We start from the raw sequence: 13761 nt of genomic DNA on the forward strand, positions 1-13761 counted from the left end.
GAAAATAAAGCAATAGTTATGTGGCTTCTGCCAGCTTACACTGCATTGTTTTTCATACGTGAAATTTATAAACATATTTGGTCTTTGTGTCATTTATGAATAATTACAAGTTTAAGAACCTTGTGTTTTCAGGTTCATATCCTGGATCTTAAGAGGCAACTCGAGACTGAGACAAACCGTCACATTAACACAAAAGAACTTTTAAAGAATGCCCAGAAAGAAACTGCTATGTTGAAACAGCAGCTTAACAGTACAGAGGCTCAGCTAGCATCTCAGTCATCACAGAGGGCTCCAGGGAAAGGTAAGATGGTTTTCTACGTTGAATTTCTCTTTGTTAAACATTGCTGTCTGCAGAATGGTAAAATTCATAATTCATAATAAATTAGATTAGGAGGACAGTACACTAAATAATAAACCTCTTCACTATTACAATCACATATTCAACCAATTATAACCAGGGTGATTTGTTAAAGTAAAATTAATGTCCAGGCAGTCTTTGACAAAGGGGAAAAATAAAGCAAAACTTATGAAAGGATCCTTTTTATTTTTATTTGAAAGAACTTAAGTCTGTTAGGTAACTTGTTTTTAAATAGCCAAATTTTTTTGTCTGAATCAACAATGTTTATTGTAAGCCACTATTTTGGTCAGGGCTAACAATTTTATTTAGGGAAGCTTTGTGAGAGTGATTGTTTTTCCATGTTATTATCCTAAAAAGACTTCAGTTTTCAACAGAACAGTGGTTTGAAAAACTGAATTAAACTTCATCAGTTAATGAATGTGTTCTAATATTATAGGTCAGCCTAGTACGAGTGAAGATGTGGATGATCTTGTAAGTCGACTAAGACAAGCTGACGAACAAGTTAATGACCTGAGAGAAAGACTCAAGACTAGTTCTAGTAATGTGGAACAGTACAGGGCCATGGTTCTTAGTCTAGAGGAATCCCTTAATAAGGAAAAACAAGTAAGTAGTTGCCATTGTTTATTAGAGCAAAAACAAAATGAAAGAATTTTTTTTTGTACTATGGTACAGTCTGTAGGATTATGGGAGGAATTACAAAAAACCTAAAGTTAGTTTAGAAGGCATTAGAAGATAATGTAATAAGACCATATTTTAGACAATTTTATTAAAAACACTTTTAATCATGGAAATATTAAACCTTTTTGCAGAATAGTTTTAAAATGTTGAATTGTAAATTTGATTCAAAGCTGTATTCTGCCAATGTCTTCCTTCAAAAGAGGGGAATTGACTTTTAAAAACTCTTCCTTATAACCCTGTGATCAATGATTAAAAATATTAATTAGCTCTCAATCAAAAGCAATTTAATTTACACCTTCTGCATCAGTAAGGTCTTCAGTGATGCAAAAGAACACTCTATATGTGGTATTCACGGGAAAAGTTTAAGAATGACCTTCTGATGTGTCATACACTCCGCCATGTTAATAGCAAATGAAGCCTGTTCTTCCAAGCTGTTTAGCATATCAAAATAAGATAAGTTGGGGAAACAGAATTCTCATCTTCTATAGAATTTACAGCATCAGTACACGATGGAGTGCTGTTTGTCTAGTATCCAAGTTCTCTGCCTGTCTGTGTTCTGTTACTGTAAAAACTTCGTCGCGGCTTGATATGCTTTAACAATATTGCAGATTCTAATATGTGATAAAAAGATATGCTGGCTCCTGCACATTTGAGTTCAGTCCCCTAAAACATTTCTTATGTGTACTTCATGAGGTATTGCAGCTTTGAAGGAAGAAAAAATAAAATTCAAAGCTGTTTGTGATTCTCCACATTTTCAGTGTTGTTATTCTACATGAGGTGCTAGGAATACCTATTCTGGCTTTGAATTGGTAATAAAATACTGGTTTCATATCAGAATACCCTATTTAAAGGGAAAAAAAATTATCTCTTATGGTGGATTTTAACGAAGGTGACAGAGGAAGTTCGTGCAACAGTTGAAGCGCGTCTAAAGGAGTCTTCAGAGTATCAAGCACAGCTAGAAAAGAAGCTGATGGAGTCAGAGAAAGAAAAGCAAGAACTGCAAGAGGAGAAGCGTAAAGCTGTGGAGAATATGGAACAACAGGTGTGTGCTGAATGCCCCCTTCTTTAAAATCCCTTGTAGCGAGTCCACAAGAATGTAGTTTTACATAATTCTCTAAACTTCAGGTTTTTTTCACAGTATAGTAGTGTGCAAAACTAAATCTTCTAGAATGTACAAAAAGCTAACTAAATTTGTGAGAGGTTTCCAAACATGAGTAGTACATTACCCTTATAACTTTTCTAGGGTGATTGTGTATTTAAAGCTGTCACTATCTTCCTGAACTTAGAGCAGAGATTGCAGAAAAACATGAGTAAAGCCTTTGAGAAAGGTTTCAGAAAACCGTTTTTGGAACATGAGCCAAAACCAAATTTGTAGCATGCACGTCTTTTAAAACCAGAGTGGTCTATAACCTTGTATGTCTAGTTTGTATTTGGGCTCTTATTGGGGTTGAAAGAAACAAGGTGACTGCAACTAGAATTACTGCAGGTCCAACTCTGAAAGAACAGTAATAGATTTTTACCAGGAAAGAGCTCTGTATATTAATAAGTCAAAATCTTGAAAGTATTTCTCTTTAGATTAAAATTAGTATTTAATAAAATAAAATAATCAACCTTTGGTTCTACATTATTGACAACTATCTACATTCAAAGCCTTTCTGCATTAAATACTTTGCCATTTAGTCTTTGTTTTGTTCTTGTTTTGTGTTTTTGTTGTTCCCCCTACCCCATCACTGTAGCTATCGGAACTAAAGAAGAGTCTGTCAACTGTGCAGTCAGAAGTTCAGGAAGCTCTTCAGAGAGCCAGCGCAGCTCTAAATAATGAACAACAAGCCAGACGTGACTGCCAGGAACAAGTATGTTTGTAGTATTTGCCTATTTTAGTCAGAGGTAGTAAACTTAATGTTAGTTTTTCATTGTTCTTCAGTTGAACTCAAAACATTTTTTAAAGGTAGTGCTGCTCATCAGAGACTTGCGGAGGCAAGAAAAGTGCTGTAAGAGCACTTTCTCTATTTTGTAAACAGCTGCTTATTTAATGCTTCATTTTTCTACCTGATCAAACATTGTGGTAATATCAACTAAACTGACTTTGAATATAATGTTGTGCTGCAAGCACAGTTTGTGTCACGTTTAAGAAAACAACAGAATATACACTGGCTTACTGTTTCTAAGGTCTGTTTCATTATGTAAAAAATTTTATTGGGGAATGCAATTAACTGTTTTTAATGAATTGCTACCTCAATCTCCTGAGTGAGGAGCAAAAAACTCCTCACAACAAGAAGTCTCACAACAAGACAATGGAGAAAATATATTTCTAGCCAAAACATAATTGTCATCTTTTAAGACTATGGGGCAATATGATGTTTAGTAGCACCTGATAAGACTGTATTGTTACCAACTGCTTTTTAAAGGAAATCTACTTTTCTGCAGGTGAGAATTCCAGCAACACTGATCAATGTAAAGGATGCAGAAAAATTTTTGGCTGTTGTTTAATCCAGCCCAAAACTTAGTAGACAGGCATTTCCTTTTTTTTTCAGCTAATACAGTGACCATAGTCTGTCCTTAGCTTTTTAACCTCATGCAGTAAGTATCTTTGCTCATTCACATGTAGAAGTAACCACTGGATGTTCTTGGACTAATACCTGTCTGTTATCAGTGCAGAATCTACAGCAAGAGGTTTGATTGTTTAGTAACTATAGAGTATGTCCTCCTTCTAGCCACTCAAAGAAAATTATTTCAAATTCTAATTTTTCCTAAAAACAATAATTTCTTTAAGGGAACCATTCTAAGCTTATTTGAGAATGAAGAGGTTTTGGCCAATGGTTTTCTTTTTGATTAGTGGTCACTGATTTTGTCTAGAATTTGAGAATCTCTTTGTACATGTCAAACATGTAACATTAAAGGTAACAGAATCTATTTTTTATATTCTTCTGCAGGCAAAGATGGCTTCTGAAGCTCAAAATAAATATGAACGGGAATTAATGCTTCATGCTGCCGATGTTGAAGCATTACAGGCTATTAAAGACCAAGTTGCCAAGAATGCAGCAGTAAGGCAGCAGCTAGAGGAAGCCGCTCGGAAAGCTGAGTCTGAATTATTAGAGTGCAAAGCGTCCTGGGAAGAGAGAGAGAGAATGATCAAGGTATTGTTTTTATGGTTTCAGTGGGTTTTTTCAGTTAACAGAAATTCAAGCCACAGAATTCACAGCCATTAAACAATTTTCTTGTAGGATGAAGCTTCAAAACTTGCATCCCGATGTGAAGATTTGGAAAAACAAAATCGATTATTACATGAACAGCTGGAGAGTCTGAGTGATAAGATGGTGACTTCTATGAAGGAAGCCATGCCAACTGCTGTGAATGTTTCTCTCAATGAGGAAGGCAAATCCCAGGAACAAATCTTAGAAATCCTTAGGTAAATTTAGCTCTGGACTCCTTCTCTCGGTGGCTATAAATTAGTTGCCAAATTAAATAGTTCTGTATTACTTTGTATTTGAAGGATAACGTACAAAATTTAAGTGCTTTTTTGCAAAGTAGGAGGTGGTTGTATTACGTCAGTAACTAATAGAGGAGGTTCTACTCCTAGGAAAAAAATGATAGTCAGTTATGACAGGAAGCTAAATCAGATTTTAGCAAATGTAATTGGCAAGAAAGATTCATAGAGGTGATTTTTTTCTCAATGTGGTTTTTAGGGGTTTGATGTAGATTTTCAAGAATTTTTCTCTAGGATTTTCTTTTTGATCTTTCTGAACCAATTCCTATACTCAGTAGACCTTCAGATATAAGATGCTTCAACTTAAAATGCTTTGTCTTGCACTTTCATTGACATGATGTGTTGTTCATTTTCTTACTTTATATGTCAAGATTTATATTAGATTTATGTTATATATATTTATATTATTTAGATTTATACGTCGAGAAAAGGAGATTGCAGAGACTAGATTTGAGGTGGCCCAGGTGGAGAGTTTGCGTTACCGTCAGAGAGTGGAGTACCTGGAAAGGGAACTCCAGGAACTGCAGGACAGTCTCAATGCTGAGAGAGAGAAGGTGCAGGTATGGTTGGATATTATTGTTTATGATTTCAGTAAGTAGAGAGGGCTGTACTCTATGTTCTACTCTTTGTCTTTGCTGCCTGTGCCTGAAAATGAAGTTTTGGAAGAATCAGGAGCTTCTAAACTGGGGTTGCTATATAGCCAAATGGAGGATCTTGTTTTGAGTCCTGTGAAGCAGTGTGGCAATTCCAAAATCACATAAATAGGGAAAATAAAGATAATTTCTTTCAATTTTTTCCCCATCTCCCATTTCTTAAGTGATATTTACTTGTTTTAAATGTACATGTGAGATAATCAATGCCATGGTAGCTTTCCAAGATCGTGTTATGTCAGATCCAACTAAGTATATGTGCATGTGCAAGCAAAACAAATGACTGAGTTAAATCTTTTCAAAAGGTAACAGCAAAAACCATTGCACAGCATGAAGAATTAATGAAAAAAACTGAGACCATGAATGTACTGATAGAAACCAACAAGATGCTGAGAGAAGAGAAGGAGAGGCTAGAACAAGAGCTACAACAAATTCAAGCAAAGGTTAGTCCTGAGGTTCATGTAAATTTTTCAATCTTCAAGCTGATGAGTTAGTGTCTAGACATACCATTGCTAATTACAATAAATACGTGATTTAGATTATGATTATTTCTTTACGTTGTACACAAATGAGGAAACTTTCCTTTTAGAATTTTAGAAGACATTGGTCTACCTGGAACATTGGGAAGTTTAAAGTTCAGTTTCATTTAAATGAAACTGAAAATCAGCATTTATCCTTGGCTAGAGATATACCAGTAACAATGATATTTTCAGCAGATAAATGAAAAATGGCACAGGAATACAGGCAAAGCAGACCACAGGTTTATTAAGAGTTTAAAAGGGAGATACTCCCCATTCCTACACACCAGTTATTTTAATGGAATCTGCTGCAGTGTTGCTTGGTTTCTAACACGTAATGAATAATCTGTTTCCTGTACCAAAGTACAAAGAGTGAGAATCTACGATTGTGAAGTCGTAGGGGTATTTTTTCTCTCTGTAGAATCATCCACTTGCTCTTGCTCTTCATCCTTCTCCCTGCCCCCAGCTGGCCACTGAAAAGCAGAGAGTCAGAAGAGAAGCTATGTCATGACTTCCTGAGGGTGTTGATTTTGCTCTTATTGTCATTGTTCCAGGCCTACTACATTCCATTTCCTTCAGTGTCATAACATCCAGAGAGTTTAATCCCCATTTGTGTTTTTTCAGGTACGCAAGCTTGAGGCAGACATTCTACCTCTCCAAGAGTCTAATGCTGAACTGAGTGAGAAAAGTGGAATGTTGCAGGCAGAGAAAAAGCTGTTGGAAGAAGATGTTAAGCGCTGGAAAGCCCGGACTCAGGTGGGGAGTGCATGTTTTCAAAGAAGATTTTTGGGGGAAAAAAAAAAAACAAACAACCAAACTAAAAAAACTAAATTTTCTTTAAAAAAACCAACAACCTAAGAAATTTATTTGAATTATAAAACATTGTTTATGCAGCTTCAAAATAGGCTATTCTAATTCATAGGCATTCCAAATCAAAATGCAAAAGCAGTAGCTCTAATTCAAAGAGATTTTCTGGATATAACTGTATAATCATCTTATGAAAATGCAATTCTCAACCTTTCAGCATTTATTGAGTCAACAGAAGGACACTGATCTCGAAGAGTATAGGAAGCTGCTTTCAGAGAAGGAGGCAAACACCAAGCGTATACAACAGATGAGTGAAGAAACAGGCAGGCTTAAAGCAGAAATAGCCAGGTGTGGTATAAGTTAATTAGTAAAAACTGTTTTGAAAAGCAAAGTATTTTAAATAAAGCTGTATCTGGAAGTGTAATTTCTTAACTGTCTCCATGTAACTATGAAATCTTTGGTATTCCTACTGTAGCTTGATAATACGCAGGTAAAATGAAGTGAGAACTGTTTTGGAAGCTGTCTTTTAGATGAACTTATTCTAAACTAATGTGTTGAAGAATAATTTGTATTCTACAAACACTCACTTGTATTGCAAAATCCTAGAAAACAATTCACTAAAGATAAAGCTTGTGATATTGCATAAATGTGCAATATTGAAATGTATGGATTATTTCAAACATCTCACTTGCATCTTCCTCTAATCTCTTGTTATTTAGAACTAATGCATCCTTGACTACAAGCCAGAATCTCGTTCAGAGCCTGAAGGATGAAGTAACTAAAATAAGAACAGAAAAGGATACTTTGCAGAAAGAACTAAATGCTAAAGTGGCTGACATACAAGAAAAAGTGAAAACTATAACACAGGTCAAGAAAATTGGGCGCAGGTACAAGACTCAGTACGAGGAGCTGAAAGCACAGCATGATAAGGTAGACAGAATTTCTTGGCAAATGAAGAAAAAGTGTATTTTAAAAAGTATGTTTTCATCTAGAGTCACGTATAATCTAGCTAACGGTCTTCACGTTCCCTTAGTATAATACTGTATGAGTACTTACCTGTGAAGAGAAAAGCAGAAAATCACATAGTTTATTCTGCAGTTACCTCAAACTACCACAAAACATGAGCTGCGTATCTCTTAAAATTTTGCGGTATTCTTAACAAAACTTCAGTATTCGTTAGAATTCCTAGGTTTTGCCCAGAACTTTTTAAACACTCAGTTTGCATGCAAAGGGAACTTATGGAAATAACGATGTGCTAATCAGATAGTACCCTTTAGCCTGATACCACTTGACGTATTTCAGATGGTTGCAGAAGCATCAACTCAGTCTTTTGTAGAACAACAAGAAGAACAAGTTTCTGTCCAGGAAGTACAAGAGCTGAAAGACACTCTCAGTCAAGCTGAAGTGAAGACAAAGGCTTTGGAGGCTCAGGTTGAAAGTTTACAAAAAGTAAGAACAGTGAACAAGTCAAGAACAGCGAACAATTTCAGAGTACTGTACTTTGCTGCAATCTTAAATGCGTAACTGTGACGAATGTGGGGGTGTTTGTGTGTGTGTGTGCACGTGTGCATGTATGCACAGAAGTATCTGAAGTGAACTATTTGTGTGTCTACCTTGTTGGGAAAGAGGGACCTCAAACCTGGATTAAATCCTGTGTCTAGCATGTCTCCTGTTGTTTCTTGGAATCGATAAGTGGGAAAGAATGCTGTTCTTTCAACTATTGCATTCAGAGAGGGCTTGCACTCCCCTCTGGTTAGAGAAGCCTTTTAACCTTAATACAGTGGTCAGCTAATACTAGGTCCGTGGATCTTGTTGGACTATATATTTGCCAAAGTAGCTGGGGGTTGTGGCCAATAGTTTCACTCTCTCTTTCTCTCTAGACTATAGCAGAAAAGGAAACTGAAGTTAGAAGTCTTCAGGAGCAGATAACACAGCTACAATCAGAACTTGGTCGTTTTCATCAAGATCTGCAAGAGAAGACTACACAGGAAGAACAGCTCAGGCAGCAGATCACCGAGAAGGAAGAGAAAACTAGGAAGACCTTGCTTGCGGCCAAGCAGAAAATTGCACAGTTATCTGGTATTATAGTATTTTTTTACTGTCCTTAAGGTGTTTTATTCTGTTTGGGTTTCTGATTATTCCTATGGAAAAGCATTTAGAAAGGATGGTTTGGAAAACAGGTCTGTATATTTTACTTAAAAGTTTTTTCTAGATTAGGTGTTACAGGAATTGTTCTAAAACTTAAATTTTAATTACTTCAGGAGTTGATAAAAGTATATAACTAGCTGTAGACTGGAGCTAAAAAAAGTTTTGCTTAGTTTTGGCCAGCCAACATGATAACTCCCATTTTTTATCCTTCTGTTGATAGAGCAGATTGACCCTACTAACAACTAGGGTAATTCTCCCCTTCCCTCTTGCCTTCCCTAAGTGTACAGGTGCAAAACATGCTGCATCCTCTATTTTTAATTGATGTTATGAGGAATGATGGTGTAAGAACTTGCTGAAAACATCTTGTTCTTTTGTGACTACTTCATTTCATTACTTATATATAGTTATTATATAATTTTACATTCCTTTTTATTTAATTGCAATTAAATAGAAAAAATAGCATGTGAAAGTTAAAATTACCTCTAAGAGCTCCTTTGATAGCTTAATGGTTTTAAGATTTCAGAATACTTCAGTAACCTACTAAAACAGCCAGGTATTCAGCATGCATAGCCTTAGCAGTTTTACAGTGGCAACACTGAATTCTTTCCTATTCAATTAGGTACAAAAGAACAGCTAACAAAAGAAAATGAAGAGTGGAAGCAAAAGAGTAGCTCATTAGAAGAGCAGAAGACTGAATTGGAGGTGCGGATGAGTGCACTCAAATCACAGTATGAAGGTCGAATCTGCCGTCTGGAAAGAGAGCTTAGAGAGCAACAAGAGCGACACCATGAACAGCGAGATGAGCCACCAGAGTCTACAAACAAGGTACAAAATTCTTTTAGCTAGTTGTGTGAGAGGAAATAAACAGCTTGCATGTCTCATGACTGAACGAGAACTACAGCTGTCAGTATGAGCACCATTGTCCAACGTGGTTTGTTTTCATGTAAATGGTAGTTAATGCTCAGGACTGCTGTACGTGAAGGTGCTTTCTCTAAACATCCTAAACAGCAGATGGAAATTCTTGTCATAGGACTCCTACACTTAAATAAATAAAAAAAAAACCAGTGACCCCAACAAACTATGCGCTATTCAAAGTCCCCTGGTTTTGGAAATATACAAGTTGGCTTTAGTAAGGATTCAGAACTTAATTTAAACCTTATTTCATGCCATAGTCAGAATTCCCAGTGCTAACAAGCATACAGTTATATCATTCACTGTGAATTAGCCAATGAGCTGTTTGTACTCTGCTCTGTATTTTTGTATTTTTATCCATGCATTCAGTATAATGGGTTCTAGCTGCTATTGTCTCAATAGCTTCAGAAAATACCTGAGAAATTACTTCATTGTTTTACATACTTGGTATGACTGGTATGATTTGTTTTAAAGAATTTGCAATAATCATGGAGCCTGACCAGGTATGCTAGCAAATCTGTTAGAGAAATGATTGTTAGTAGAGAGATCTGTCTGCTGAAGTATTTTACCAAATTACTCGCTCTGTTTCATGCTTACATGGCATGATACTTGTTTCTTTCTTAATAGGTCCCAGAACAGCAGAGGCAAATCTCACTCAAGTCTACTCCAGCTTCAGGTGAAAGAGGAATGTGAGTTGAAGGGTTTGGGGTTTTTGCAGAGTTTCTGTGGTTGGTGGGTTTTGGGTTTGTCTTCATCTAGTGGCTCTTCTTTTTGGTAAACCACTGGCTTTTCACAGTTTTTCTTAAGCAACTTTGAAGATATTGATTGACATAATATGTTCTTCCTGTTTTCTCAGCTACATTTAGTCAATAAAGCTTTTAAGCTGTTAAATTGTCATATTAACCACCAGGAACATGGTGTCTGGAAAACATAAAAGATTTTTAAAATGTTTTCAGACCTCAAGATTCTCGAAGTTGTACAGTTTTGATTATTACCTTTAACCTTTTTGGTTTTGTGGGGGATCTTCCTTGTGCAAGAATCTCAAACATGAGAAACAGACTAAATAGATGGTAACTCTAACAAAAGATAAAATAGTCAAATGACTAAGCTCTAAAATGGGAAATATTACTGTATTACTAAGTTTAGGTAACAAACTCCCTTCCAGTTTTTGTGACAGCATCCTTTTGAAAGCAAGGCTTTCAAAAATGCCTCTTAAAATTTGGCTGATCATTGTCTCAACCAAGAGGTGATATTACTCTGGATTGCGTGAATCATTTAGTTTTAATGTAAGATTTATTACTCACTATAATAAAGACCCAGCACAGCTAATGGCATGAGCTACATACTGCTCCTTTTGATCTGCTTACAAATTTCTAGTTGATTACCTTTGAAGAAATCTGTCAAACCTCTGAGCTGGATAAAATGCTACTGATGGCATAGTGGGTCTGTCTTTTTTTTTTTTCTTTGTGAACTATAAACAAATTTTGGAAGACAATTCATTATGCCTTTGTCAGGTTTAAATTTTAACCTTTAAAAATCAGTATTTCTGGCTGTGATAATATATTTACATTTGGTATTTTTAAAATCTGCTTTCTGCACTACCATGATGAAACCAATATCATGTTTTTCAGTGCTAGCACTTCAGATCCACCAACAGCAAATATTAAACCAACTCCTGTTGTGTCAACTCCAAGTAAAGTGACTGCTGCTGCAATAGCTGGGAATAAGTCTACTCCAAGAGCCAGTATCCGTCCAATGGTTACTCCTGCTACAGTCACTAATCCTACCACTACTCCAACAGCCACAGTTATGCCTACAACACAGGTGGAGACTCAGGAAGGTGAGCATTTTAGTATAGTGTAAGGTTCTACAGTAATCATAAATGCTACCTTTGCCTTGAAATCTCAGAAATTATTAGTTTGACAGTACCTCAAATAGTTTTATTGTCCCTGCATCTCTTTTAATATTGCACTTTCACGACCACTTCTGTTGCAACAAAGTTCATGATTCATCAACTGAAGATGGGTATAAGCAATGTTAACTCCATCTGCAAAACATTGAATTGCTTATTTAGGGCATTCTGAAATGATGAATGTGAACTGTACTAGATAATATGAAGACAGTTGAATGTGCTACTGTTTGCCTTTCAGCTATGCAATCTGAAGGACCTGTTGAGCATGTTCCAGTCTTTGGAAGCACTAGTGGGTCTGTGCGTTCCACCAGTCCTAATGTTCAGACATCTCTCTCTCAGCCCATCTTGACTGTTCAGCAGCAGACTCAAGCGACTGCTTTTGTGCAGCCCACTCAGCAAAGTCATCCTCAGATTGAGCCTGCTAATCAGGAGCCATCCCCTACCATTGTAGAAGTTGTACAGAGCTCTCAAATAGAGAGGCCTTCCACTTCTACAGCAGTGTTTGGCACAGGTTGGTTTCATTTTATAGGCCTACCTTTTTGAATAGTTCCTTTTAAGTAGCACCATTTGAACCCTTATCAAACCAGGCAAAAGAATTTGCTCTTTTCCCTAAGCCCTTCCCCCCTTAGTTTATTGCACATTTCACAAACTTCTGAGGTTAGGCTTCTTTCTTGAACCTTCAGAAATGGTACCCCTGAAATGCTGTTGTCGCTGCATTTCTTAAAGTAGAAGATAAAAACTCATGGGTTTATCTATTCAGAGCAGCATTGGGGTTTAATACGTTAAACCTTACTGCCTCTATTTCCACGGAGCAAAATTAATTTTAGGAGTCATGAGTAAGCTACTTAAGTTGTAATATAAAATATAGAGATGAACACTAAAGCTACTCAATGTGATACACTGCACATCTGTTTGCCCTGCATAGTACAGATTTTGGTGTAAAATGTTTATTCCCCCAAAATACACTTTTGTAAACTGCTTTTTTTGTTTCCTAGCTGATCTTTACTTCTGTTAGACTTGTAGATGAACTTGTCAGAATGGAAGATGTGAGAAAAAATATTTTAATTGTACCCCGAAGCTTACATTTGGGTTCAGTCAGGTCATGAATATAGGTCCAAGAACATAAGACTTGTAACTAAAGGGGCTGATGTTTTTATGTCCTAGGAAACAGCACAAAATGATACTATATGATTCTACTTGTTATCGTTCAATGCAGAAACAGAGGCCAATCTTCCACAGTAAAATACCAAACCTTTTGATTATCTGTTCTGTACTTTTTTTGTTCTGAAAATAACAGAGAGGCTCTTTTAAGTTTCAGCTACCCCAAGTTCTTCACTGTCTAAACGTCCACGAGAGGAGGAGGAGGATAATGCTGTGGAAAACTCGGACCAAATTTCAGAGGAAACAGTGGATGTACCTCTTCCAAAGAAACTGAGAAGCGTACAGAGAGTTGGACCTGAGGTTTGTCAGAACACAAAAGGCTACTACTTAATCTGTCCCTTTGGAGGACTTGAATGGGAAGAGGGAGTATATTACTTCAGAGCAAGTCAGTTAATTCTTAACATCACTTTTTCATCTATTGCAGAGGCAGCAGTTATGTTTGGGTATTGTAAAAGGCAGAGGTTATATCAGTTGCAGTGAATGATGCAAATCTTAGTAAACTGTAGGATGGAAGAGAGAGGGCCATATCCTAGCATTGAGGAGGAAGAAATCAAAACATTTTTCAATGTTGTCTGGAAGGTCATTATCTAAAGTTATTCTGGAATAAAATATAGTGTACTTGAGGAGATGCCAAGGAAGTAAAAATGAGTTCCATGGAAAAGCTTACAGGAGATGCATGTGAAATACTGGTGTGAGGGAACTGGGATGTCCTGCAAAAAAAGAATGAACTTGAGACAGAACCTCACAGCAGGCAACTCACAAAAAATGTTAAGGAAGTCAAGATGTTTTATTCACTCTGTACGAGAGGAATGTTGCACAGCAGAAGAGGGCAAGGTTGTGTAAGAACATTATCACTTAATGAGCTGAGAGGCTGGAGGTGGAATGGGAAACCTTGAGGGTTCTTTTTTGATCCTGAGAAGATTTAGAGATGCTGAGGTCCAGTGGACTGGAATGGGGAAATTGTATTTCTCCAGGGCAGAGAAATCTGGGGTGCTAGATAAAAGCAGAGCTAAGGAATAATAGTAAAATGGGAACAAAATGTTGCCCATGAACTTTGTGGGGAAAATATAATTTTTTTTAAAAAAGTTTAAAAAAAATCTCAAACATCTTAAAGAACCAAACTTTAGGGC

At 36.5% G+C, this 13761-nt stretch overlaps 1 protein-coding gene across 2 annotated transcripts in view; it reads left to right on the forward strand.

Annotated features, from left to right (window-relative positions):
- The window catches only part of TPR (translocated promoter region, nuclear basket protein), a 44503-nt gene that overhangs the window by 17459 nt on the left and 13283 nt on the right, over positions 1–13761 (forward strand). For both annotated transcript variants that reach the window (XM_049807629.1, XM_049807630.1), the window contains exons 21-38: positions 133–301; positions 795–961; positions 1926–2078; positions 2773–2889; positions 3970–4173; positions 4261–4445; positions 4936–5083; positions 5479–5616; positions 6316–6447; positions 6716–6846; positions 7218–7428; positions 7801–7947; positions 8379–8577; positions 9266–9471; positions 10186–10247; positions 11190–11398; positions 11709–11981; positions 12783–12931. In XM_049807629.1, coding sequence (XP_049663586.1) covers positions 133–301; positions 795–961; positions 1926–2078; positions 2773–2889; positions 3970–4173; positions 4261–4445; positions 4936–5083; positions 5479–5616; positions 6316–6447; positions 6716–6846; positions 7218–7428; positions 7801–7947; positions 8379–8577; positions 9266–9471; positions 10186–10247; positions 11190–11398; positions 11709–11981; positions 12783–12931 — 3000 coding nt within the window. The remainder of the gene's footprint in view (positions 1–132; positions 302–794; positions 962–1925; positions 2079–2772; positions 2890–3969; positions 4174–4260; positions 4446–4935; positions 5084–5478; positions 5617–6315; positions 6448–6715; positions 6847–7217; positions 7429–7800; positions 7948–8378; positions 8578–9265; positions 9472–10185; positions 10248–11189; positions 11399–11708; positions 11982–12782; positions 12932–13761) is intronic.

Source organism: Accipiter gentilis, chromosome 8 (genome assembly GCF_929443795.1).
Source record: "Accipiter gentilis chromosome 8, bAccGen1.1, whole genome shotgun sequence".
Lineage (NCBI taxonomy): Eukaryota > Metazoa > Chordata > Aves > Accipitriformes > Accipitridae > Astur > Astur gentilis.